Source organism: Haliaeetus albicilla, chromosome Z, assembly GCF_947461875.1.
Source record: "Haliaeetus albicilla chromosome Z, bHalAlb1.1, whole genome shotgun sequence".
In the NCBI taxonomy this organism is placed as follows: Eukaryota; Metazoa; Chordata; class Aves; order Accipitriformes; family Accipitridae; genus Haliaeetus; species Haliaeetus albicilla.
The window spans coordinates 18,448,419-18,474,955 of NC_091516.1; the positions used below are offsets into that span (position 1 = coordinate 18,448,419).

General features: G+C 42.4%; 2 protein-coding genes across 6 annotated transcripts in view; one reads left to right on the forward strand and one right to left on the reverse strand.

Moving 5' to 3' along the window:
- The window catches only part of PLGRKT (plasminogen receptor with a C-terminal lysine), a 32,861-nt gene extending 30,384 nt beyond the window's left edge, over nucleotides 1–2,477 (reverse strand). Inside the window, exons 1-2 of one of the 2 annotated variants that reach the window (XM_069777720.1) lie at nucleotides 2,319–2,477; nucleotides 1,961–2,047 (exon numbers count right to left, since the gene is read on the reverse strand). In XM_069777720.1, coding sequence (XP_069633821.1) covers nucleotides 1,961–2,041 — 81 coding nt within the window. In that variant the 5' untranslated portion in view covers nucleotides 2,042–2,047; nucleotides 2,319–2,477. Of the gene's footprint in view, nucleotides 1–1,960; nucleotides 2,255–2,318 lie in introns of those variants that run through there. The other variant, XM_009921381.2, reaches the window with a different exon arrangement.
- Nucleotides 2,478–2,590: 113 nt separating this feature from the next.
- CD274 (CD274 molecule) lies at nucleotides 2,591–26,049 on the forward strand. 4 transcript variants are annotated; one of them, XM_069777600.1, is made up of 11 exons: nucleotides 2,591–2,926; nucleotides 3,000–3,091; nucleotides 13,846–14,058; nucleotides 15,228–15,287; nucleotides 17,182–17,250; nucleotides 17,919–18,272; nucleotides 18,759–19,040; nucleotides 20,286–20,396; nucleotides 22,892–22,942; nucleotides 23,913–23,978; nucleotides 24,980–26,049. In XM_069777600.1, exons 5-11 carry the CDS (start codon nucleotides 17,196–17,198, stop codon nucleotides 25,000–25,002), a joined length of 942 nt encoding a protein of 313 aa, XP_069633701.1. In that variant the 5' UTR covers nucleotides 2,591–2,926; nucleotides 3,000–3,091; nucleotides 13,846–14,058; nucleotides 15,228–15,287; nucleotides 17,182–17,195; the 3' UTR covers nucleotides 25,003–26,049. The 4 variants fall into 4 exon arrangements, with proteins under 4 accessions (XP_069633701.1, XP_069633698.1, XP_069633700.1 ...); XM_069777597.1 differs by lacking the exon at nucleotides 15,228–15,287; XM_069777599.1 differs by lacking the exons at nucleotides 3,000–3,091; nucleotides 15,228–15,287.
- Nucleotides 26,050–26,537: the final 488 nt, after the last annotated feature.

Below are 26,537 nucleotides of genomic sequence, written 5' to 3' on the forward strand. Positions count from 1 at the left end.
TATCTAATGCTTTAAGTTAAGCTATTTCATTCCAGTCCTAGCATGACCTAACTTCTCCAGGTATTTCTAGTTACAATTTCTGTCTAAAAGCAAATAAATCAGGCTATACTATTTTCCACAAATTGCCTGAAAGTAGTTTGTCTAACGCTAGACTCCAGACACATCACAGGTTTTACTCACATACGGAAAAGAAAACTGGCAGTCTTTCCCCCTTCCCTACACTCTTCCTAAGCTTGGAGTAGACCTATTTTGTTCCACCCCCTTATGACACAAAATTTAGTCCTTCCCTTGCCCCCATTGCATCTTTTGCACACAACATAACTGCCCACTTCATGCATTTTTAAAAGATGCAGGTTTTCTAACATAGCTGGTATGTCTGCAAATGTAGTACAAATCAGATATGATCAGGCATTTGTAGAGTTAAAAAGAAATCTACCATGTTGACTATTACTATTGTCATAACAAAGAAATATAATACAGGGAGATTTCCTAAAGAGCAACTTACAAAAATTTTGTATGCAATCTTGAAAGGGCTTTTTTGTAACTGTCCTCAAAGAAGTTCATTTTTTATGTTAGCCTGAGCATTTGGGCTAGAACTAGAGTTGTTAGGCATCTGGGGTCAGGAGGCCAAAGACTGTTTGCCATTCAAAGCCCGCAGCACCCTACAAATGCTAGCCTGAATTCACGCTGTTTCCTCCACTCTGTCTTTCATTCTACACAGTAGAGAAGCAGATCATGAAGCAAGCCTCCACTCTAATTTTATCATCATTCTCTCAAACTGAAAACCTTCCCGTCATTTGGATTTCCAAAAACTTGTGGGGAGAGAAGAGCCCCTCTGTATAGGGAAAAAAATAAATTGTTCGTATACAAGACCTGATTGCATCTGAGAAACATATAACCCAGCACAGACAGAAAATTATGTTTACAAACATTGAAAAAAAGTTGATTTTCTTTAAACAGTTAAGAGATAGCCAGTATTTTATTATACCATCCTTCCTTATGCTATCTTTCTCTTTCATAGCCACGTTTCCAGGGTCACCTTCAGAGTTCAGTTTACATGTGATCCTACAAAAATCTAGCTGCACGCTGCTTTGAAAACTAGAATACGCCACCTACTGGCAACTTAATAAATTTGGAAGTTCATCCATCACTGAACATTGTAAATTCACCCGTATTCAATCTAAACGCAAAACTAAACGCACAAACTCCAGCCACGTCCTTCAGATTGCACTCTAGCATTTAGTATATAAACATGTTACAGATCACAAGATACCTAATAACAAATCAGAAAGCTGTAACTAGTGCTACACCTGTAAGTTCTGTTCAGCACAACTTTCTGAACCTTAGTCCAACTGGTTTTCCTTCTCTTTCTCTGCTGCTACTTTATTATGAGAGGAATAAAAAAATTCCCCTACACCCTATTTAGTTTGAGGTTTCTAGAACAACTAACAGCTGTGTCACACCTTCCTAGTAATGTGGAGTAACTGCAGTTACCTAACTGAACCTAAAGAAAGAGATGTTTGAAAGCAGACGACGGTGTATTCTGTGTATAGCAGAAGTGTCGAAACATTTTTAACTCATGTATTTTAGGAGAATGGTATCCATGCTTCCATGTACATGTTGCTTAAGACTGGAGTAGCCCAGCTGTGCTTCAGGGGACTGTTCAAGGTAAGTTACCCAAACTGCAATTTTAGTGTCTGGCTGCCATAAGGATGGTTTGCACCTCTACAACTTGTTAACACAGACATCCGAGGAAGTGGTTAGATCCAGAGAATAGGTGCTTTACACATCTGCACGCGCTGCGTTCGATGACCACACCGGGCGTGCCGGAGCGTGCCAGCAGAGCACCTTTAACCCTGGGAGGGGAGCAAACCTCAGCGGCGAAGCCGCAAGCCCAGCTCTGTGCAGACAGCGAGCCGCGGGTGACCTTCCTCCACACGGCCGCCGGCGTATGCGTTACCTGAAGCCGTGAGTTCATGACCATAAACTCCTGCTGAGCTTTCAGGCTGTCATTCACGGACTTCGAGAAAACGAACCCCATCGTGCCCTGTAGCGCAGAAGAGACGAAGCAGGTTGAGGCGGCAAGCGCAGCGAGAAACGCGGGCGGCTCTCCTCAGCCTCAGCCTCACCCTCGCCCTCCTCGCCCGCCCCCGGGAGGAGCCTGCCCCGGGGCGGGCCCCCGGCGGGGGACCGACCGCTCCCGCGGGCCCTCGGCGCCCGCCTCGGCTGGGCGGGCCACCCCTCGGCGCCCGCCGGCCCGGGCCCCGCCCCGCCCCGCCTCGCCTCGCCTCGCCTCGCCTCACCTCACCTCGCCTCACCTCCGGGAAAGGCGGCGATCGGCCACGGGCAGGGGGCTACGGCTGCGGCCGGCTCTGCGGCCGGCTCCGCGGCAGGTCACCGGCCTCCCCGCCCGCGCTGTCTGCGGCCGGCGATTGGCTGGCGCCGGCAGAGGCGGGCGGAGTTTAAAGGGCCGGCGCCGGGCTGCCCGCCCGCCCCTGCCGCCCTTCGCCTGGCCCCGCCCCGCCGGGGCTGCCGCCCGCCCCCGCGCGCCGCCCCAGTGCTCCACGGCATCGTGAGGGCGGGAGAGCGGGGCAGGGCGCGCGCGGCCGGCGGGTGCTCCGTGAGGGAGGGCAGCGGCCGCCGCCATTTGAAAGGTCCCTGTGGGGGAACGGCACCGCTTGTATGTGGCTGGGCCCTTGGTTTCTGTAACCAGGTTAACGCTTCGCCTCGCCTTTTTTTGTTTTCTTTCTGAGCTAAATCCTCCAGCGGCCTGAAAAAAATGCGGTCCCGTTCGAGTGGGACTGGTACCACGTGCGTTTTTAACCGAGGAGTATTGTGGCACTGGAATGACGTTGCAGGTTTCAGGCAACTCCAGAACATACACGTGTGAAGAAGCGATGGGTTTCGTCCTGTGCTTGCAGCTTGGGTGGGTATTGAAAATGCGCCGGATGGGAACTGCCAGTCCCGATTTTCCTTTTTTTTTTTTTTTTGGTCTATAGAAACTGTCCCGAGAAACTTCCAACATCTCTTCTCCAGGTGAAATGCATACACGGGCCCTGGCAGGTTCACAACTCGGGCATGATGCAACCAGGTGCTAAGTGTAAGTTAGCAGAGTAAGGAATTCGATGCTTTTAACACTTAGGCTTCTTGTCTTACTCTGCCTTTCATCATGGGTCAGAATGTTTTCATGGCATCATCATAATTAAAGGCTGACTTTGAAATCCAAAGAAATTAAATTTTTGTAATTAAAAAAGAGTTGAGACAAAAATTATGCTCTGCCAGCTGTTTTTTTAAAGAGTGATACAAATATTGGATAGGATTCCTGGGATTCTTTTGGCGCTAAAGAGTACCTAATTAAATTTTCCAACACCAGTCCATGAGAATATATGGCATTTCAAACGCCATCTCATAGTGGAATTTGCCATCTCGCCTTACAACAAGAATTAATCATCTTTTTCCAGAAAGAGTCTTCTAGTTCAAGATTCAGTTGTAGTCAGTGTCACTTTCACATACTTATATCTGCTAAAGTCTTGACCTGCAAGTGATGCTTGTTGTTAGTATTAATTAATTTTCTAAATGCATACGTTTTTGCAAAGGTTGTGGTTTTGAAAAAAATGTCTGAGAAGACAGCTCTCTTCCCATTTTTTCTCTCTCACCTTTTTTTTAATGGCACAGCAAAAATAGAAGAAAAGTAAGGAAAAAACCCAATTCTTTTTCTGTTGTGGAAAATTGCTTAACACTTTTACTTCAAGTCTTTCCAAGAACTTGATTTTTTTTGGTGATATTTTGGAAATGCCTGTGACTTTTAAAAGTATTTAATCGCTTGATCACACATAGTTTTGGTGTCTAAGGAGTTACAAACTTTAAAAACATGACGGTAGGATGTATTTTCAGCTCCAGAGGTTTTAGAGACTGGTCCATGTCAAACTTCTGCTGTCAATTTACAGTATAAAGTGTTGATTTAATTGCTTATAGCTGTAAGCATTTGCAAGGATGAAGGCCTCTGGCCCAAGATTCTGCATACCCCTTTGAAAGGGAGGGCTTTGCCCACAGTTAATAGTTTTACTGAAGGTATTATATTGCTCAATTGAATAAAAATCCTTGCATAAGTCTTGGTTTATCTAAACTAGCTGTGAGTCATAGGAAAGGAACATTGAAAAGCTCTGTTCTGGCAAACTTCTCCGGGCTTTAATACGTTCGTAAGGTTGTATCTAGAATCAAAACATTCTCTGTCAATGACAGCAACAACCAAGGGAGGGGGAAACAGGGAAGCTGACTCACAAAATGACAATCCTGTGCAAAGAACTGGAGGATGCATTGGACTATGTGTACTTAATTCTAATTGCTTGCGATCCAAGAAGGTAGTAAGGTTTTGTGGAAGGCTACATGGAAGTCTGTTAGATACATGAGTGATGGGTGGTTGTGTAAAATGTTATGAAAAATGGAGATTAGCATAATAATGGGAAGGAACTGGAAAAATTAATAAAGAGGGGCATACTGAGAAGGAGGGAGAGAGCAATGCTGTAAGAAAGGGTCAGAGAGTGAGAAGGCAGAGGAGGACAGAAAAAATTATAACTAATAGATGAAATTACGCACTGCTGGTAACGGACCTGTCCATCCTTGAGTAGAAGAATCCATCCTCCAAGTGGGCTGGAGCAGTGGCTTTTGTGATGAACACGAAGGTGGCACGCAACTCCCTGAGGTGTTGCCCGCTCCTGATGCAGTAGAGATCCAGGGCAGAAATTTCCTGCTATACTCCAGCTCCACGCAAGATGGCAGTACTGCACTGGCAGCCACTGACAAGCATTTCTTTACTTGGGCTTCAGAGGAGAAAACGGTGATTGATGGGTCTCTCACTGGTAAATTTGAGAGAATGTAATTCTTCTTCAAAGCAGGTTACCAAAGATATCATCCACCCCTACCCGCCGAGCCCCTTGCAGCCAAGCAAACCATTTCGGTCTGCCCAAATTTCTTCTTTGCTTGAGCAGAAAGATGTTTCAGAGTGCAGTAGAACTCTGTATTGCAGCTCTGGTAGACCTCTATCGTAGAGGTCTGGTTTCTGCGGAGGGGTTAACATGATGGGGCAGCAGATTTCAGTAATATAAGAATAGAGAACAAGGGGGGAAACTGTGGCTGATTGCTAGGGAAATGAGGCTAGTTTCTGAAGAAAGTATTAAGGACTTCAGAAGTAGCAGAGAGAATGGAGGCTAGTTTTGCACAGGGCATGAAGAGCCACTATGGTTTATGCATGTGGTGGGGAGGCAGGTTTGAGCTACACCAGACTGCAGACACTGGGGAGGAGCCCATCTGCAACAGGGGCTGCAGCACTTGCCTATCCTTGCTGATACCTGCTTGCTGCTGTAGACACGAGCTGAACAGTATGACTTCACTGACATTGTGAATATTTATGGCACCGCACTGGGGAACATTGCCTGTCCTGTTCCAGTTCCCATGCCCCCAGCCACATTGCTGCTTTTCATCTGAGTGGCTGTTACAGGCAATCAGAAACACCTCTGACGAGCCACAGTCAAATCCATAATCTCTGTCCTGCTTAGCTGATTGATACCTGTTTTATGCCTCCATCAGCATCTTGCTACCACTGTGTTTCAAATGCATAATGAAGAACAAGAGCTGGGTTAAGTCATGCCACCAAGTCTGCTTCAGTACAGTGCCTTATTCGTGATGTGCTGGCACATCGTCAGCTGGGAACCATTGTCCTGTGGAGTACAGCAGTATAAAACCTACACTTAGGCACAGGCTCTTGTCCCAGTACTCCAGGCTATGGCCTGTTGCCACCAATCTGTCAGGTCATGATATGGAGAAAAAAATCAGGCAGCATCATATATCGCATGGTGCTGTTGGATCATCGGCATTTCTGGGGACAGGCAGTGTTCCATTAGACCAGAAAGCTATAGGGATTGCTGCTGTTGCAGAAGACCCATGCACAGCCATAAAGACATTTTGTAGGAATGCAAAACTGGCAGCCATTAGCCAGGCAGTCATATCTCCTTCTTGTCATCTTTTTCTAAAGATTTAAATTATAAGATGTATTTTCTCCACAAATAGTTGGTCCAAAAATAATTAAATCTTAGAAATTTTGGTTGTGGTACTTAACCAAAAAAATTAAGTAACCAAAAAATGGAAATAAGTATAACTTGTGCCAATGCAGATGTTTATTGGATAAGTTAAATGTGATTTTTACATGACAAGAAAGAAAAAGGAACATAGAAGAACAACCAGAAGAAATGTTTAAAAGAAAGCAAGCACTCTTTCTCTTATCTTTATATGTAGTGCACTTGGATGAATCAGTTTGAATTTTACTATAATGGTTTGGGCATAAAACAATTCATTATCTGCTTCAGTTTCACAATCCAAATCAATAAGGAAGCAAATCGTGCTAGAGGTAGCCTGTAGAATTAATATTTGGAAAGGAGGTTACATCTGTATCAGTCTGCCTGATTGATTCCATAGAACTGGAAGGATTATCTACAAAATTAAATTCCAAAATCTGTCAACATTTTTCAAAATGGGACAGCAAATGCTTTTTTAATACCTTACAACTTTAAAGTTGCTGGATCAAAATAGTTAAACAGTTTGAAAGAGATAAAAATCAATGCCCTAAGTGCATAGTCTTTAGCAAACCAATTTCCCTGTTTTACCACAACATATTTATATGAGTACACTAGAAGTGTACTGACTAAACATGGATGACTGTAAGACTTTTTTAACCCCATGATAATTAGTTCTTTAACTTGTGACAATTGCTTATTTCTATTTTGGGTATGAGTGTTCAGCAAAAAAATCCAGATTTCTGCTATCTTCTGTTAATGACAAAAAATTATTACATCCTTGAAGATTTGGGGGGTTTGTTTTCCTGTAGTATTCAACTTTTGAAAAAAAGGAAGTGTGAGAATATATATAGATATGTGAACTTTGAAAATTGGAGAACGTACACAGAGTGAATGTAAACCTTTAGCTTTGACACAGCATTTTTTTGTTTGCAATAAGGGACATCCCAATGTTATCTAATCCTCTTAGTTAACTAAAGCATTTATCAGCTCAGTAAACTTGGTCTTAAACTAGAAGCTTCCTCTTCATTCTGGGAATCCTTTTGTAGTTGTTTGTTGTTCTTACTGGAAGGAGACTTCTCAGACTGGTTAGTGACTGTATTGTCTGGTTTTGTGACTGTTTTGTAGCTTTATTTTTATGTACACTACCTAGCTGTATAGGTAAATTTGCCATTTACAAATGTCATGTTTATTACTAAACAATGTAAAGCTTATTAAAATATGAGCTGAATTAGTTGTACTGGTTACCTTCATGTCTGGCACCAGTTCCCATGACCAGTGTGCCTCTTTTCTGAACTGCATGGACAAAACTGGTTGGGTAATTTTAGTTCCTGCTCATCAAATTCCTGATATTTTAAAAGCAAAATCCAAATTCTGTTGCTAGTTTGGGTGGTGAAATCTGCAGCTGGAGAAGAACCCACTGGATAACAACATGTGGAATAGATTTGTTTCACCTCTGACTTCAAAGTGAAGAAGTTAGTAAAGAGATATGCTGCTGTTTAGTAATTCCCAGGGATAATGATTGCTCAGCTCGTATTTGCTTATTTGGTTTTTCATTTGGAAAAGGATTCTTGCATCACAAGTGCTAACCAGGTGATACGCACTCCCATGATCTGATTATCTTCTTCCTTTCTAGTGGGATTTGATATAGTGTTTACTACAAAGCATTTTCTTCACTGTAAGAAACTGAAGAATAGAGAAGCTTTTAACATTTCATTTTTTGTTTCTACTGTCTTTCTCATATTGTCACATTTTGTTAGTCTAACAGAGCCCTCCAGTACCTGATCATGATTGATACCATTAGAGAAGTTCCCTAACACTTCTGGATTATCATTATGGAGTTTGTACAACTTTCTGTCCTCTTCTCTGTGGTGTATGCAGAGGTCGTGGACGCTGTTGCTGTTATCACAGTGGGCTCTAGTTACCCTCTGCAGCAGTCCCTGTGGATGTGAGAAGGATTTCCAGAGAACCAGATGTGCTCTGAGGCATGGTCTAGTAGGTATCGGTTGGCTACACCTTTTAGGCTTCCTGGTGATGAAGACAGCTTTGTAAAGCCAGGTATTAACTTTAGTCACCGATCTTCTATTTGACCTGCGGTCTTTAGATCCACAGAAGGATTTTACATATGTAACACCGCATATTAAAAACCAAATGTGACCAATACACAACCTACATATGCTAGGTATGCTACAATACACTGTAACTACTACACCTAATCCCTGTAGTCCCAGGGAACTGTTGTTACCACATAGCCTTGTGATACTGTATCTCCAGTCCTAGTAGCTGGCCATAAACTTTGTACTGAGTTTGCAAGGCCTCAGGCTGAGGTTTTTCAGGCCTGCTCTATCTAAACTTTTCTTGACCTGCCTGCAGCTTGGTGTTATTTGGCTTGTCTCTGGCAGCAGTTTCACTAAGTGATGCATTTTCTGTGGCTAATTTGTTTTATTTTTCGTTATCTTTGCATGGTACCACCATGATTTTATGACTAACATAGTTATGTGGTGTAGACAAATGCAGGCTTGGTGTGATAGCAGAAAAGTCTTAGTTTTATACAGAAGCTCTGTTTCCCCTTTGGCCGTAAATAATACTTTAAGTGTACCTGTCATTAAGCTTAGTCTAATCTGTATTCTTTCTTCAGCATACTGAGGGCAAATGCACATTTTTATACAGTTCCATTGAGGTACTTGTTTGAAAACAGGGGAGATGTGCAGTAAAACCAAACGTGGCCATCCAAAGCTGCTTTCCTGTGCTCCAGAAGCCTCAGGAAGGATGCGGTTGTACTGTGCATAAGCTACTTTCAGTTCCCAATTGGAAAATGTTTCCATATTCCACTTCCATATGGAAAATGGAATTAGTTTCACTAACACACGCATTATAGAAGTTCAGTCTTGTCTCTAATGTCAGATTTAGCGATAAAGTGCAACCAATAACAGACCAGGGCATGTATTTAGGTTGGGGTAGACATCATTCATTAAGTCAGCAGGCCAATAAGAGGAACAAAGGTAGAAAAATTGATTTCTCTACAGAAAACAACACATTATTTTCAACTACAACCAGTAGTTTTGCAGGTATAAGTGCAGTAGTAAATTTGCAGGTTAAGTCCATAAATGTTGTTCAGAGTTTATGACAGAATACAGTAAAACATTCCAGCTATTGCATTCCAAATGTAGCTCTGTGTGTTTTATTTTGAAAGGTATCCAGCACACAGAGAATGGGAGTAACAGTTGTTGATGCTGTGATTCTGGCTGAAAGGAGCAGTTCTGCATGTCAGGAGATTCAGGCAGATCTGACAGCCCAAGAGAGGTGAGGCTGCTGCAGCCCCATGCCAACAGGTCCAGCCAGCTGAGCATGTGTTCCCAGTAGGCACATGCACATAGAGCTCATGTATATGCCACGTTATATACGTACACACAGCCAGCCATACAGATGACACAGACAGACATGCAGAGTGCTTGCACAAACAGCATCAGCAGCTTCATCATGTTACTCTCTCTGGCTGAGCAGGACAGAGGTCTGCTGGTGGGAATGTATACACATACGTACAAGGTGGATTCTTCCCGCAGCTGTGCTCAGACATTCAGTCTGTCTAGTAGCTGCCCCTGGATCCCAGTCTCCTAGTCTAGCATCTAGACACATGAGCCCACGAGGTCTGCAGCCACTCTCCAGTTGCTGGTACTGACACCTCCCTTACATGCATAAACCCCACTCGCCCCGCACACACCTCCACCTAGAGCTGGCCAGAACTCCCCTGCTCCCCCAGTACCAACCACCCATGGTCTCTCCCTTAGAGATATCCCCACATTCCCACTAGGTCTCTCCCCTAGAGACTCCCCAGACCCATGGTCTCTCCAGCAGGTGTCTGGGACTCCCTTGGACCATTCAGTAGGGTCCCAGCTCCTCCTGTGGTCTTGCCTTCAGAGAATCCCACCCCCTGCCTCCCACACACCGCACGTACTTGCCGGCTCATCCAGCTGAATCTTTGCTTGCGTGCACGCACTCACACACCCTCCTGCTCCGGGCATTGCACCCAGGGAATATGGGCCTTTGGTCACTTGCCTCATTGTCCTGGTTTTGGCTGGGATAGAGTTAATTTTCTTTCTAGTAGCTGGTATAGTGTTATGGGTTTGAATTTAATAGGAGAATAATGTTGATAACATGCTGATGTTTTCAGTTGCTGCTAAGTGGTGTTTATACTAACTTAAGGATTTTCCAGCTTCTCATGTGCAGCCAGCAAGAAGGCTGGAGGGGCACAAGAAGTTGGGAGGGGACACAGCCAGGACAGCTGACCCAAACTGGCCAAAGGGGTATTCCATATCATGTGATGTCATGCCCAGTATATAAGCTGGGGGGAGTTGGCCGGGGAGGGCGGGTTGCTCCTTGGAAACTGACTGGGCATTGGTCAGTAAGTCGTGAGCAATTGCATTGTGCATCACTTGTTTTGTATATTCCAATTCGTTTATTATTATTATTGTCATTATTGTTGTTATTACTATTATTATTTTCCTTTCTGTCTTATTAAACTGTCTTTATCTCAACCCACGAGTTTTACTTTTTTCTGATACTCTTCCCCCATCTCACTGCAGGGGAGGGAAGTGAGCGAGCAGCTGTGTGGTGCTTATTTGCCAGCTGGGGTTATACCACGACGCCCATCCCAGGGGCTGGCACTTGGTGTCACTCAAGTGTCCCCAGCCACCAGCACACAGACACAGGGCCCCTCTGCCCCATGGTCCCAGTCCAGCTGCTGGCACCCCAGACACAGGGGCCCCTATGGCCAAGATCTTGCTCCAGTTGCTGGCACTGAAGTCCACCCACTCCGGTCTCTAGTTGCTGCACTAGGGACCCGTGGGTCCTCCGACCCATGGTACAACTCCAGTTGCTGGCACTCAGACCCCCATATACACACACACTCACCCCGAATAAAGAGTCAGAAAAGCGATTTGACAAGAAAAGGGGACAGACTGCACTGACTGGGTGCAGGGCATGGCCAGACAAGTGCATCATCCAGCAACTATTTCTATGCAACTGGTCCTTTTTAACCACTTATCCCTCTGTTGTCTCATACTTGTTCCTCCCAAAATCTCCTAGATCTATCCCTTTGGAACCTTTGGTTCCTTCCCTAAGCGTCTCATAACAAGCCCTGTGCAATACCGAAATGCTTTTCCCCTGCATCCCATTATGTGTCCAACAGCACACCACCAGGCAGCGGCTCCCTCAGGCTGAAAGGTGCTGTGGTGTTGGCTCAGTCTGGTGGGCATCAGACCTGGGGCTGAGGCTTTCCTGGGAGTGCTCTAGGCAGGGTGTCCCTTCCTCTGAGCCTTTTATTTGCGTTCCCACCTGCCTTGGGGCCTCTGTGCTCCTCTGTGCTTGTGGAGATGGGTCTTTGATGGGCTGGTATCTCCTGTGATGGGCCTGGGAGCAGCAGGAACGGGGTATTATTTGGGCTCCCCCACCTGCCATTGCCCCTCTGGGGGGTGCCGAGGAGCTTTTATGATACAACTTAATATTCCACATCCTCCTTTCTGAGGGACTCGTGTTACCTGATTTTGGAAGATTTGGACCCAAGTCAGTGAATGGAACGGATCTTTGTCAAGCATCTCCACAGCAATGTGCTGTATCAACAGAAAACCCGATGTCTTCCAGGTAGGGACGCTGCTGGCTTCTCAAGCAGCTGCTGGCTTATGGCCCATGAAAACCTTAACTTCGTATTGCAGGTGGCAGTACCTGATACTTACAGCACAGAGAGGCATGGGGGGTTGGGTGTCCTTCCCCTCCTTCGGTACGCATCTCTGCCACCTGCATGCTGCCATGGCTTACAGTTTTGAATTTACTTTATATTCCACCCTGTAAATGTACTCTTTAGTAAACTGTTCTTGCAATGGCTCCTTGGTTCTTTGGTAGATTAATGTCCTGAGTAATAGTCTTATTTTGGGGTTGCTTTCTTTCGGGAAAGTTGTGGCAGAGATCTTGCTCGGGTTACGTTTCATAAGAAACATTATCACAGCAAAGAAGCTGTATATCACACTGTATTATCAGATTGTATTATCAGGTTATTGAGTGGGAGTTTTATCCCTCCGCAGGATCTTTAAGTGGCAGGGAACAGAGCTGTTTAAATAAAGTTGGACTGCTTCTCTGTCTCTGGAGAAGCAGCAGGCAGCTCCTGGACTTTATGGCCATCCCAGATGCTGTGTAGTCAGACAGATGGCCAGTCCTTTGACGCCAGTCTTCCTCCACCTAAGTAGGTTTCACCCTGCAAGCCATCTGTTCGGGGAGTGAAGGACAGGATTTCACCACGAAAGTGCTTCCTTTTGAAAAAAAAAAAAAAGGGGGGGGGGCGAGCTGCCTGAGCCATGCGCCGTGCCGCTCCAGCCGGGTACACCTTTTGGCAAGAAGGAAAGCAACGGGGAGCGGCGTTGGTGCCCGCTTTCGGTTTTGTTTCCTGACAGCCGCTGGCTTTCGGGAACGGGAAGGTGGCCCGGGAGGGCTCCCCGGCCGCTCCGGCTGAGCGCTGGGAAACGCGGGGCTGGGAGCCCGGCGCCGGGGCTTTCCGCGAAGGGCCGCAGCCGGCAGGATTTCCCGGCGCGGTCCCCGCCGGTGACCCCGCAGTGGGGGCGGGCGGGGAAGGCCGGGGCCGGGGTCTTACGCAGCGGTGGCGACCGCGGAGGGCCGGGTCGGGCTGAGGCGAGGCGAGGCGGGGCGGCCGCCGCCGCGCCGCAGAGCCCCAGCGGCCACCGCCGGGAGCAGCCGCCGGGGGAGGCGGCCCGCAGCGCCCCGAGGGTCCGCCAGGTACGGGGGGAGCCGGGCCGGGGGCGGGCCGGGAGGGTCTCTGCGGCCCCGCCCCCCCCCCGCCCCCGGGTCCGCTGTCGGCGAGGGCGGGAGCGGGTGTTTCTGCGCCCCGCCGGCCGCTCCTGCGCCCGGGGACGGGGCAGGCGGCCGGTCCCGGAGCTCAGCCCGGCGAGGGGCGAGGGGCTAGGGGCTGGCGGCAGCGGGTGCCCCGGCCTGGCGCGGCACGGACCGCGTCCTGCCGTGGGGCGTCCGCGGCACGGGCCGGCGGCTGCCGGCGCCTTCCCGGGCGCTCCCTCCCTGAATGAAGGCTGCTCCGGTCGTGGGGTTTGCTAAGGAGTACCCAGAGACGGGCAAGGCTGAGGTATTTGTCTGGAAAATCCGTGGCAGAACAGAGGTAGAACAGGCAAAACCCGACCAACTGCAGTATATGACTGTGCGGTAAAACGTGTGTGTGTGTATGTATCCATACAGATGTGCATATGTGTATACATAGAGAGAGACACATATATATATATAAAACAAACAAACAACTGCCAAAAATTAAAAAAAACCACCAAACTGTCCTGGCCTTTTATTTGCTACTAAATGCTTATATGGAAAAAGCAACTCTTGTGACCTCAAGGCACGCAACGAGGAAGAGGAAACTAAATTCATGACATTGAAAGCTAGCTACATCAACAGCTTCTGTGGTCTCACAGTCAGGATTTTACAAATTTGTTTCAGTTTCTTTTTGTTACATATTTTTTTTCTGAGAAAATGTCATTAAACCTGTTTTTAAGTACGGAAGAAATCAGTGGAAACTAACCTTCATCCGTCTCACCTATTGCAGAAATCCACCCCCTCAACCTCCTAAGGTGGTTTCAGGTTATGAGACCCTAAATGTGTACATTCAGCTATTTCATATACCACTGTCTCCATGTTGCTCCCACACATCGAGTAAAAAGGTTAACTCCTAACCAGTTTTGTGTATTGTGTGTTTTTGCTTCCATGACAGATACTGTGAGTGGGCTGTCAAGTGAAAAGAAGAAAATACTTTCTGAAAACTTTTAAGTGGTCATTTCACAGTATTTTAACTCTTCCGAGAATCTCAACCCTTTTCTGAGATATGCAAAGACAACATAACTAGGTGAACTTACACTGAAACATAGGTTTAAAGTTCTGTTTTGTGCTGTTAACCAGGTTATCCCACTACGATCTGCAAGTTAAAGTGAGTACATCCTTTGGCTTCCAATACTTGTGTTTTTTTCTGTATTCTTAAGTGACTTCTAGAATCAAGAAAAAGAAAAAGACAGTGCTCTTTATTTTTTGCTAAGGTAATATATAGGCTTAACAACTCTTCTTGCACTATACAGTAGCAAGGCAAGGGGCCTTCATTGTGCTCAAATCTTGGGGAGACAATATCTGTTCTTACCAGAGAAGGGTAGGTAATGCTCTTCCCATTATTCCTAATTATGACCTTTGCAGACAAGAGTAAGCTGTGTAGAAATGTCCAGTCATTGTTGGCAGCTGTTTGGCACAGCTTGAGATTAATACTGTAGGGACCCTGAGTTTGTGTAGATGGATGACTTCTTTCTACTGGTAGTTCAAGGGCTGTTGCTCACATACAGCTTTGATGAGAAGACATGTTTCTTAAAATGCCTGTGGCTTTTTATGTACTAATTTTCCCAGTGTTTCTCTCTCTGGTTACAGTGAACCACTGTTAGCAATAGAGAATTTTCCCTAGTGGGGAATTTTCCAATAATGGGGAAGTTTCCTAAAGAAGTAGGTGGAGTTACATCAACATTTAAGTTCTGTCACAAGAATTCTTTGGGCAAATAGTTCTGTTTTTCCTGTCTTCTTCATTTGATTGTGAGGAAAACATACAGCAGCAATACTGAAGAGCATTTTGCACAGTGGATATCTTTTTGCTTTTATAAAAATGTGTTTGCCATAGATGTCAGAAGCTGGCAGGAGGCAAGAAGAAGCATTTTGGTAGGTTCTGTAAGAAAAATAGAGAGAAGATTGCAGCTTTGGTAAAGATCTTTGACTGGCATCTAGGTCTTGAGCTGCTTCAACCAAGCCAGCCAGGGGATCCTTCTGCTCAGGGTGAAACAGGAGAAGGGTCTGTAATGGTTATTGGAGCGGTTTTTTTTCATGCGCATCTGGATTTGACCTGGACTTACTTTTTTTCTCTCTGAAAATCAAAAATTGAGTACAGCAGCAGACTTTGTCAGTCTTGAGGAATTTTGTAAGTAATAGTCATACTTCTTTTCTGTGTAGTAAGGCTTGTTTTTCTCTACAGTGGGAAAAAGCATGCAAATTAATGTTCAGCAATTGCAGGATAAAAGCGTGGGTCTTAGAACCGTAAAAGCTTACTTGTTGTCACCCATTTTCCAGCAGTCAGTCAGAACACCTCTCCCGGAGTTCATACTGGCATTCAGATTTCCTGACAAGAAAGTGGGTATGGGTTGCATGCCTTGGTATAGGTTTCTTTCTGTGACTGTAGTGCACATCCTATTTGTTCTGAGCAGTCTCTCAGCTACAGCCTCTACTTTAAAAAAAGCAGAAAGTGTTTTGGGGCTGAGTGTGCTACAGCTTTGGTGATTCTGGCATGGGGAGCGCAGAGAGGTGTACACCTATACACATCAGTCTCAATGGCTTGCTCTTCTGCAGGCTTGCCTCTAGAGTAAGTGTGATCACAGCACACTTATGAGATCGGTATGCCTCTGTCTTGTTTATGAAGCTTTACTCTGGACCTTAGTTGGTGCCCTGGACTGCTTGTTACTCAGGCAGTGGCATCATGATGGAGGCACTCTCATGTATGCACATGACCAGAAACTCTTGGGTACCCACAGGATTAGGCAGTAGTTTGCTAGTGCTTTTAGGAACATCACTTGTGGCTAAGGAAAGAATTGGATACCTAACTACATTAAGAAGCCTGGGATCTATTTATCAATGAAACACATCTTTCATCCTGAGGATCTTACTTCTATTTCCCTTCCCTGGTAGCAGAACATCCTTTTGTAATTGCTTATGCCTGCGTAACTATTTATTAGATTGACTCCCTTTCCTGGCTTCATCTAAGTTGCCTTCTGCAAACCTGCTACTGGGATCAGGCACCACAGATCTGAGGAAAAAATTTTTATGAGGAGTCTAATTCCCTTTAGCCATGACACTGTAAAGGCATATGTGTCTTATGATTCAGGACAATATTGTTACTTTACTGTCATCTTACAGTTGACGACCAGAGAAAGAAAAATAAAACATCTCGCCAAAAATAGTAAGAGTTGCAGTCTAGATAGAATTCATCATTTAGGAAGGGTGAGGCATGTTACAGTCACCTAATTTCTTATACAACTGCTGGAACTATCACTAGAAAACAGTTGAAGGCAATCTTTCCTTATTTTTGTGGCTGTTTGGATATCCAGAGTGAGGACTTTATTTAGATAAAATTCTACAGTTCTCTGTACTCACAAAAGATTTCCATTACAGTGAGTTTGAATTTTTCTTGAGAGTAATTTGAAAAATGATGGCAGTGTTTGATACTAGTATTGCTCTGATTTAAAGTACACACTTGGGAAATGCAGTGGGTGTGTGAAGGTTAAGTGTATGAGTTGACATTAGTCAGTCTTTCATAATGTTGAAGTGTTGTGTAGGAGTATAAAAGCTATGTCAATAAAGAGGGGAAAAACTGACAGAAAATTGAAATAATTTACATGTTCAGATGTAAAGCAGCAGAAATTAAAGAAGACAGATTTTGTTTGTAGGCTGACAGGTTTTGCACTGTTTTACAAAGGCACTATTGTGTAAATACTCATTAAGTGATTGATTAACGCATGAATTCTGTTCACAGTATAGGTAACTTCACGAGTCCAGTGATAAGTACTATGAGACCAGGTGTTATAAAACAGGGTATGTTCACAGTATGTTAAAGTAAGGCAAACAGATGGGGAAGAACTAAGTTCTATTTCTTCCACTGAACACATACAGGAAACTCCTCCAGTCTCCTCCTAGCAGGAGCAACAATCCCTGCTACAGTTTAGGGGAACAGTTAGTTATCTGTGATTATTTAGTTACAAATTGATAGATAGTGATAAAGCATACATTTTGCTATAACCAAGGACAAATGTTTAAAGTAAATAAAATTAGATGTTCTTCTTGGACCCATGCAGGAAGCTTTCTGCCTGATCGTCTACTTAGTTGAAGGTGCAATTTTGTGATGTTTTCGGTTAAAGTGGAATTCAGTGCCTTCTGTTCAGGTCTTTGTGTGGAGTGACTACAAAGTGTGTTTTACAGTGCAAGTTAGAAAATGAGCAGGTATTTATATTTGTCTGTTATTTTATCATTTTAGGTTCTATCTACGTCATGGAAAAGCCTTTGCTTTTATATATATTTTTACTCTACTGGCATTTCCTAAATGGTAAGAAGCTGAGTCGTAAGAAGCAGAAGAACTGTTTAAGTATGTTTCCTTTCCATGTATAAGCACAGAAATGTTAATTCCTCAGTTTTCCTTCAGGTGCTAGCTTGGGTTTTTTTCCTTAATGCTTTAAATAAAAAGATCTTAGCATGCTTTTACATTAAACTAGATATGTGTGCTTAATATGTGTTCTTTGATATGGGGCCAGGTTGAAATCTCTGTCAGTGTTTCAGCATAGCCACCATTTCAGACAAGGTACCATTTGCATTACACGGAAAGTTTTGCTGTCAAACCAAGGAATTGTCATGTATTCTTTTACATTGTGTATAAAAACAATCGACATTTATGTAAAAAGACCATGCCCATCTGAGGCACTAACAATCACCTGCTACCGTGGCAGTGTTCTGAAAGCAACAGCAGAGGGGCTGTGCACACACTTTCGCCTGTTTTTAGTACAGCACCACAGTGTGTGTGCACAAAGCAGGTGTTTGCAGGTATAAATAGGCCAGTTTGTCCCAAACTTGGGCAAGCGCATGCAAAAATGTTTAACTTTTTTGAACAAGGCAGATGCTTTTGGTCCTCAAAATGTCCTATGTATATGGTAAGACATGACTTTGAAGACTGGGCTTATAATTGGAAAATTAAGTTTTCTTCCAAATCTTGTTTTTCAGCTTTATTCACAGTTGAAGCTCCCCAGTCACTCTACACTGTGGAACATGGTAACAATGTCACCATGGAATGCACATTTCCAGTGAATGGGAAGTTAAAGTTTGGAGATTTAAGTGTCAGCTGGGAAAAAAAAGATAAGTTAAAGAAGCAGGTTTATGTACTTCTTAAAGGAGAGGAAGACTTCAAAAGTCAGCACAGTGACTTTAGAGGAAGAATAAAACTGCTGAAGGAGAATCTGAACTTGGGACAGTCTCTCCTTCAGATCACTGATGTGAAGCTCAGAGATGCAGGGTTTTACCGCTGTCTTATTGGCTACGGGGGAGCCGACTACAAGACAATTAATCTGAGAGTTAAGGGTGAGTGAGCAACCACAGGAGGTTCAACGCTGTCTGATACTGTTACAAGATTTCAGAGGAGTCCCTGAAGGAAGACAAGTCTGGGTTAGCATTTACAGAAACCTCTCCAGAGACAGGAGCTGCCTCATGGCCCTTGTGCAGCTGTCTAACTTGGTGTTTCCGACTAGGTTGAATCCATGTTCTGTCATTTATTTCCCGTAATGACATATAAGGTATTGTGTTGCAAAACCATTTAGATGGGACAAAGACCAGAAAGCTAATGCAGTTTTCTAAACAGCATCAAAATTGTAATAAATCCTGTACCTCCAGTTACTATGGAGAGACACAATAGCGATATTTACTTTTCCTGTCAAGCGTATTATTTACAAAAAACAAGCCGATGTACAGAAACTCAACCCAGGGGCTGGGGATAGAAAAAAGGTGTCTTGCTAATATATGCTGTTCTTCTAGCTTCCTACTAATAATCATTTTCCTCCATTTGTTTAGCTCCTTATAGAACTATAACCCAAGGAGTGGTGAGCACAGGAGGCAACAAATGGAAGTTGACATGTCAGTCAGAAGGATATCCACAAGCTGAAGTGATATGGCAAAACAGAGAATATGAAGATTTGACTGATAAGGCAAACACAAGTTATGAAACTGGAAGTGACCAGCTGTATCGTGTGACAAGTACCCTTACAATCAAAAGTAGAACTGATGAGATTTTTTACTGTATATTCTGGAACAAAGAGCTGCAAGAAAATACATCTGCGGTTTTACACATAGCAGGTAACATTTCTAAATTTTATTTATGGTAATACACTTCAAGGTACTACGTCATTTTGTCCCAGTTGAATCAGCCATGATTTGTTTCTCTTTCCTTTCTAATTTTGAAAAGGCTAAAAAGAAATTACTGTGTTGTTAAGTTTTGCTATGAGCGTACACTTCCACTGTACTAAGATATTCATCATGCATGTGTGGACAGAATTCAAGGATAGGAATTTTGCATGACCTACAGTTATGTGAAAATTGAGTCTGAGTGTTAAAAAAAGTTCTATTATTTGAAAAGCATATAGCTTGGAGCCTAGAAATAAAACCCACCCCTATAAATTAAACACACCTTCCAAGAATGTTCTGTTTTGCTGATGATAACTGTCAAATAAATTTGAACAATATGGTCTTTTCCTGCCACAATAGCCTTTGCTTTGAGCATATTTAAATATAACGAATTGTACACAGATTTTTTTTCTCATAAAGTCTGGATTGGAGGAAGACGCATGAATGGAGAAGACCAATACAATTTCTCATCAGACCGTTAACTGGGCATGACCCCTACTGCTTTTGCTTTTGATTACTCTTAATTTCTGCATTGTACCCTGATATGTTTGCACAAGCTTTCTTGCACAGCCAGAGTGGAGACCTGATCCAACTCAAAAATAGTATTACTGTTTATCAGACTGTTACTTGGTCAGCTCATTTCCCTGGTCCTGTTCACCGGGCAGTTTTAAAAATGCCTGTGCTGGCACACTTTTTGGGACTGGCAAGGGGTGGAAACAGGCAACTGAGAGTGAGAAAGCCAAGTCGTCCTTTCAACGAGTGGTGAGTGGCCAAGTTTGGTTTTAGCAAGAAACACCTCTAGGATTCAAGGAGGCCACTTATCCTTTGTATTCAGAGCTTTACCAGATGAAAGAGACTCTCTTTCTCAATCAGGTCTTTTCTGTAGTCCTGATGGGAAACTAAGCTAGATGTAATGCTTCGTACCTTGGTGTCAAGCAGGATTTGTGATAGGAATCAAAGGCACTATCACATGGAATGCAGGAAGTGAAGATAAACATTAATATCTTCTACCTATTTTTCCTTTATTGGGGTGAGATATGGTGAAGTGCACCATCAGCACCTGAACTCAGACACAACCTAAAATGCTGTTATCATGTCTGAAGTTCTCATAGCAAAAATAATATGGTGAAAATGAAAATAAAAGGGAGAAGCTTATGCAATTATGTAATGTCTTTCCCCCACTTGTTTTTCTTGAAGATTCAGCTGATGGTGTTCTGTGGACTGAGAGCAGACGTTTTGTTGGAGCAATTCTCATTGTGACTGCTTTCTTTGGATCAGTGCTTCTAGTTATGCTCTGCCTAAGAAAAGGTATTCAAATTATTTATTGTAGTGTATCTCACTTATTCTCAATATGGTCTGTTAATTCATCCTCGCAGAGGTGGAATGAGATAATAGGAGTCTGCCTTAGATCTTTCCTCCTGAAATCACTAGATTTTTTACCACATTGTTTATTTCTTTTTCTTTACCTGACTTAGTTAAATACTAGCAAGTTAGCAGAGTGGAACAGGTTGTCAGCCTCTCACAAACCACTTAGCCATGCACCTCTATTAACTTTTCTTATAGGTAATGATGTAGAGCAGAAAGATTAGTGTCTAATCTATTCAAGGATCCAAACACAGCTCATGCATTTACTGGAAATGGAGGTTTCCTATTCTGTGTCCTCCCTTTTGATTGGGAACCAGAATGCTGGCAACACATAGGGCATTGGAGGTTTTTTAGGGTTCTTTTTTTCCTTTATTCTCTGAAAATTTCCACTGAACTGTTAGAGCATTTTTTTAGTGATCTAATTGTTATGAATTCTACATATATCTTTATTCTGGTTAAAACACCACAAAAATGGTGAACTACATATGAAGTTATATGTCCAAGGTTTTGAGTCTGAAAGATTTTTTTTCACAAGAGGGAGTATTCCCACTGTGGCTTCATACCACTTGATTAATTTCCTTGTTAATTTTTGAGCTTTTTCAGTTCACTTCACTGACTTGAACTGGACATTTTCAGCATCACAGCATGCTGAAGAGCTAAAGCATTGGTGGTAATTTGTTTTCGTTTGCTAGCTAACAAAGGAAAAAACCTGGAGAAATAATTTTTAGGGTATCTGAGCATGAAAAGAATAAGGTTTGCCCCCAAATTAAAGAAAAAATGTTTGAAATATGTTGCTTAACCTGAAAAAAGTACTGTTACATTTTTTTGTCTTTGGTTGTTTGTGGGGTTTTTTTCCTTGGAGGGAAGGTAGGTGTGTTTGAGGATTTTATATTCAGGGAAATTTTTTTACTCTTCATGCAGAGTAACGTCATGCAGATTTCAGAACATCCATAGGACTCATTTGAAAATGTCAAAAGGAGAGTGGTTTTACTGAACATTATGGTTTTGGCCAGAACTCTTCCTCTGTATAGTAAATTTGTGGATTTTTTTTAGCCGTTGCGTAGCTACTTCTTTTTTTCCAAATAACTTTTTGAATATTTTTTTTGTCAAGTTGTCTGCAGAGAAAAAATACAAGAGGCATTGAAGCTGATACAGTACTCTTAGCATTGTAATATCATACTGGCATGACTCTGTAAATTATTAGCAGAAATGCTCCAAAAACCTGAACAAGATAGTTGACTAAATGCTCCCTCGAAATTCTTGAGTTTTGTAGGAGATGTAAATGCCTGTAGCTAGCATGAAACTCAGCTGGAATTAATGCAAAGGCTAGTTGTACTGTCTTTTCAAGTGGTATCTCAAAAGCTTCCACACTAAGAGAGGTGTACATTCTGAGGTGGTATAGCAGAACTGTTGGCTTTCCTGTCTGCCAGCTCTCTTTTCCACAGTGAAAACCAGAAACAGCCCTAATTTCTGTCTACAAATTAACAAAAAGATCTATAAGCAAACTCTACACTGAGCGTTCATGTTGAAGTTCCATAAAATAAATAAAGATAGATAGAAGAACTAAATGTGGATATTCAGTGTTTTCATCACAAACTCATCTCCTGCATCCATGCTACGGAAACATGTCCTGGGAGAAGTGCTCGTAAGCTTAATAGGCTTGCAGGTGATGCTAACAGGCTGTAGAGGGCCTGTAGATAACGTGTAAGAATATACTTGTCCTAAGAACGTGATAGGAATAGGAACAGAATATGAAACTGGAAGAAGGGACAGCAAAATCCTTGACTTCTCAGAAGGTTCCCATTTGGGGATTTCAGTGAAGGTCAGAAGTTTCCTAGGTTGTTTGTGTAATATTTCTTGTTTGTGTGTATACATGATAATGAATATACATGTCATGATGTATGTGATTATCATGATTATGTTATATATAATATATGCGCGTGTGTGTGTATTATAAACTGCAAGTTGTTTCATAAGCTCAAGTAGTAGCAACAGGTTTTTCTTTCAAAACCCAAGCTGTCCTAGATGACTGGACAAATGATTCTTTCAGAAAGGAACCTTCCTGGATTATGGGCTTTTTGTCCCCTCAAAAAGCACTAAGAAGGTGATCCCCTTCTTGTTCCCTGTTGCCCAGTAAGTTCAAATTCTGGGTGAAAATATACAATGGAAAAACATTTGAACAAGTATTTTCCAGTGATTTAGTGTATAACATCAATGGAGTTCTGGCTTAGGAACAAGGAAAGGGAATTGGAAAGGAAACTGACAGACTGGGGGCACTGAAGAATATTTTTTAAAGTCTTTGAAGAAATTGAGTGTTTTGAGAACCGATCATCATGCTATGCTAAGTGAGCCCTTTCCACCAGTGTGCTTAAGCCCCCATTAGATCTGAAGTAGGTATTTTGTTTTCTTTTTGATTTTTATCTCTTATTTTCTTTCAGCTAGAGCAAATAAGGACAACAGAACACCTGTGGCTACTTCATCAACAGCAAGTATGTACATACAGCATAAATCTAGCTCAGTGTGATTTTTGTAGAAATAATTGCTTGAGAATTTACTCTGTAATGGTGGCAACCAAATGCAGATTTACATTCAATTTTCATTTTACTTTCTAATTTTCATTTATGTAATAACTGTAAATTACAATTGAACAGTGACTTTTCATTACTATGTCAACTTCTTGAAACAAAAACATGAAAGAAAAGCATACTTGTTCCAGGAGCAGATGCAGTCCTGATATGCACAAGAAAAAGACAGAATGGTGTGCTGTGTTTTGGAAAGTCTGTGATAGGATGGGACATGATCCCTGGAACATATACCTCAGGATGGCAGCACATCCTGGTGTGCAGATCCTATGCTGCAATTTGAGCCGTGTTGGCATCATCCTGTGTTTCCTCCAGTATTATAGTGCGCATTTGAGGGTCTTTCTTTGTCACAACATTAAAGACAGAGCGTTTGGCCCTGTTGAGAGAAACACAGGAAGAAGCTTTAGCTTCCCTAGCAGTTTCTTTTTCCTTCTGTTGGGATACTGGTGCTACTTGCTATGAGCAAAGCTCAATGAATGGCCAGTACAACCATGACAGTGAGAAATGGAGGAAACAGTGGAGAGAGTTAATATTTACAGTGGGAAATAAGAGATTAAAATCCTTTAGTCCCCTCTCATGATGGCTCAAGGTTGGGGTTTTTTTTAATTTGTTGTATGGTTTTATTTGGAGACCAATTCAAATTAAGCTGCTGTGTGAAAGTTTGTTCATACTGGCAGTTGGGGTTTTCCTGAGAAAATCTCTCCTGAGAATACTTGCCCAAAATGGACATTATTTGGTATTAATCTCTTCTCCTGATCTGTGTTTAAGTCACATAGTTCCTTGACAGCCTGAGATTAGCAGCTTTTAACAAAGATTTATCACTACATGAAAAGTTTAAACTATGCTGACTGTTATCTGTATGTATGTTTGTTTAAAGAGCTGTCAAAAGATAAGGATACATATGACTGCAGAGATGCTTCTTTTGAAGACAAAGAGCTGAAATGTAAGTATAAATGATAAAGGGAAAAATAGTAACAAATTGCACACAGCATAAATCATCCATGGTCATCAGAGCCTTCATTCATGGCTGATTTGTTTAGTCCCTTGTTTCAACAGACAGAGTCTTCAAGAGAAGTACAGCCTCCCATTCTCTGTCTTACAAACTCACCATCATAGCTCATTGTGTACTGGGAGTTGTATCAAATAATTAATCTGGTTTAAAAGAGAAAAAGAAAAGCCATGCAAAGGAAAATGTGATGTGGAGATATTTAACAACCCAAATTAGTCTTTTCTCTAGCTCACACTTTTGCTACAGAAACAGTTGTGCCAGCACAACTGAAGGAGTGGTGATGGCAATGGGGAGGGAGACCTTAACCCATCACGGACACTCAAGCAAGTCTGAAGCCGTGAGATTCTGTCCCAGCAAAGCAAGAAAATAAATGACTGAATCTCTGAAATCTCTGAAACATACTGTGGTGTGGAACAGAAGGGTGAAGTTATTGAAGTTTTTCTTTCATGTTCTTGCTGAGTTCTATAGCAGTTATATTAATTACATCCCAAATCCCTCCCTGCTACATTTTACTGTAGTAAACATAAACAAAGGTAAGCCTGCTGGTCCCGCAGGTATAGATCTCCAAGTCAAGGAGTTAAGGCCTGGGGATATGCTGCTAGGGTTACCACCAGATAGAGCACTGAATGTATTTGAAAGACTTTGAAAGAAGATTTTAAAAGAATGGGGGACCTAAGCCACAGCAATTTCACTGTATTTGCTGAAGAGCGCTTCCCACCAGTGTGTTTGAACTACCACTTTATTTCCTCCCATGATCATCATCTCTTTCTATTTGACCTTTTAAGTAATTTCACTTTAGATCTTTAATTTTGACAATGAAGGATATTTTTTTGTTACCTCCAAACTCTAGGAAAGAGTCCCAAAGCCATTAACTGTTTTGTGACTTCATCATTTTGTAATTTGATAATTTATTCATATAATTCTTCTTTTTACAGATATGCAAATTGAGAAGACCTAGAGAAAGCAGGGGAAGCTTTTTTCCTCTGTCATGAAAGTTTGACAGCTCAGATGTTCTGTGTTCTGTCTGTTAAGGGGATATTCCTTTTTTTATTTCTGTTCTGTGATGGCAATCTTCTTCCATATTGTTGTAACTCAGGAAAAACTGCAGTGAAGTTAATAGAATTATTATAGTGTAAAAAGTCCTTGAATTCAGGCTTCTGTGTATGTGACTAGGTTTGGAGGTATTTATTTAAATATCCAAGTTTCTGCTTTCTCAAGTTTATGCACTGTCAAAGACACGTCAAAAAGATCTTTTAAGGTAAAGCACTTTAGGTCTATGACCGTCATGAATTTCATAGCTAGTTCTTGAATAGGCCACCTTCTGGGCTTTTTTTTTTTTTCTTTTTTTTTTTTTCTCCCACCTGAGCTCTCAGTTCCTTGCAGAGATTTTGTTTTGCAGCTTTTGAACAGTTTTTTCAATACTTTGATCCTCAAAAAAGATAAGGGTGCAGTAAGACAAGATGCCATACAGACAGGGCAATTTCTGTCCTTACTGTAGATCTTAAAACACCAGATACTCACAGCTAAGCCTGAAATAGATGCTGTAACCCTCTTGGCAACTATGGTTAGGCAATTATTAGATAATACTGATCTTCTTGATCTCTTTCTCTGAAAAGTGTTTTGGGAATTTAATATCCTTGTGATATAGCTGGTACTACTTGGTTACCGCTCATTACTATTCTGATTTACCATTTGGGGATAATGCAATGCTTTGGACATTCTGGAAGAACGGCTCTTGATTTGGACTGCCTTTTTGTTCATCTTGAGTACAGAAGAAAGAGAACCTTCTCAATTCTAGGACATGAAATAAATGCTCATGTGATTACTTAAGAAATGCTGGGGGGAACATGCTCCTGGATCCCATTTCTTAAGCTATTGCTTTGTTACATTTTGCTAGGTGCAAAATAGCTTTTTTTTTTTTTTGTCATACACAGATGAAAATTATTTATTACAATGCTATTCACAGTTATATTTTTTTAATAAAATATGTTGTGTTTTTCTTGTGGTTTTTTTCCTGCTCTCTTTAACTTGTTGATAAGTAGTGTTAGCACTACTTGTGCTTTTTCTGGGAAAATCAGGTATCTAAGATTTGGGTGTAGAATAGTGCCTACACCCATGTCATCCCTGTAATGGCTCCCACAAAGAAGAGACAGCTGGAATCTCATTGGACTCTGGTTTTATTTTTCAGTTTAAAATAAATGAGTCTGCTGTGCAGTCCTAAGAATGTGAGTGCAGCCCTTGGCCCAGGGCTTCACTGCTGGCAGTATTTGATCTAGCTAATGTGAAATTGTGTTTAATATACATCTCAGCAAGCTGCCCTATATAGTAGGATAGAGAAATATATCCCAAAACCATAATGGAGTTGGTAGACCTCAGTTAAGTAAATAGTTACTACATAGTGATTTCCCTAATTCATGGCAGGGCTTGCATATTCTGATACTGATTCTTGCTGTTTGATTCTTCAAGGATGCTGTGTGAACTTGAACATCCCCT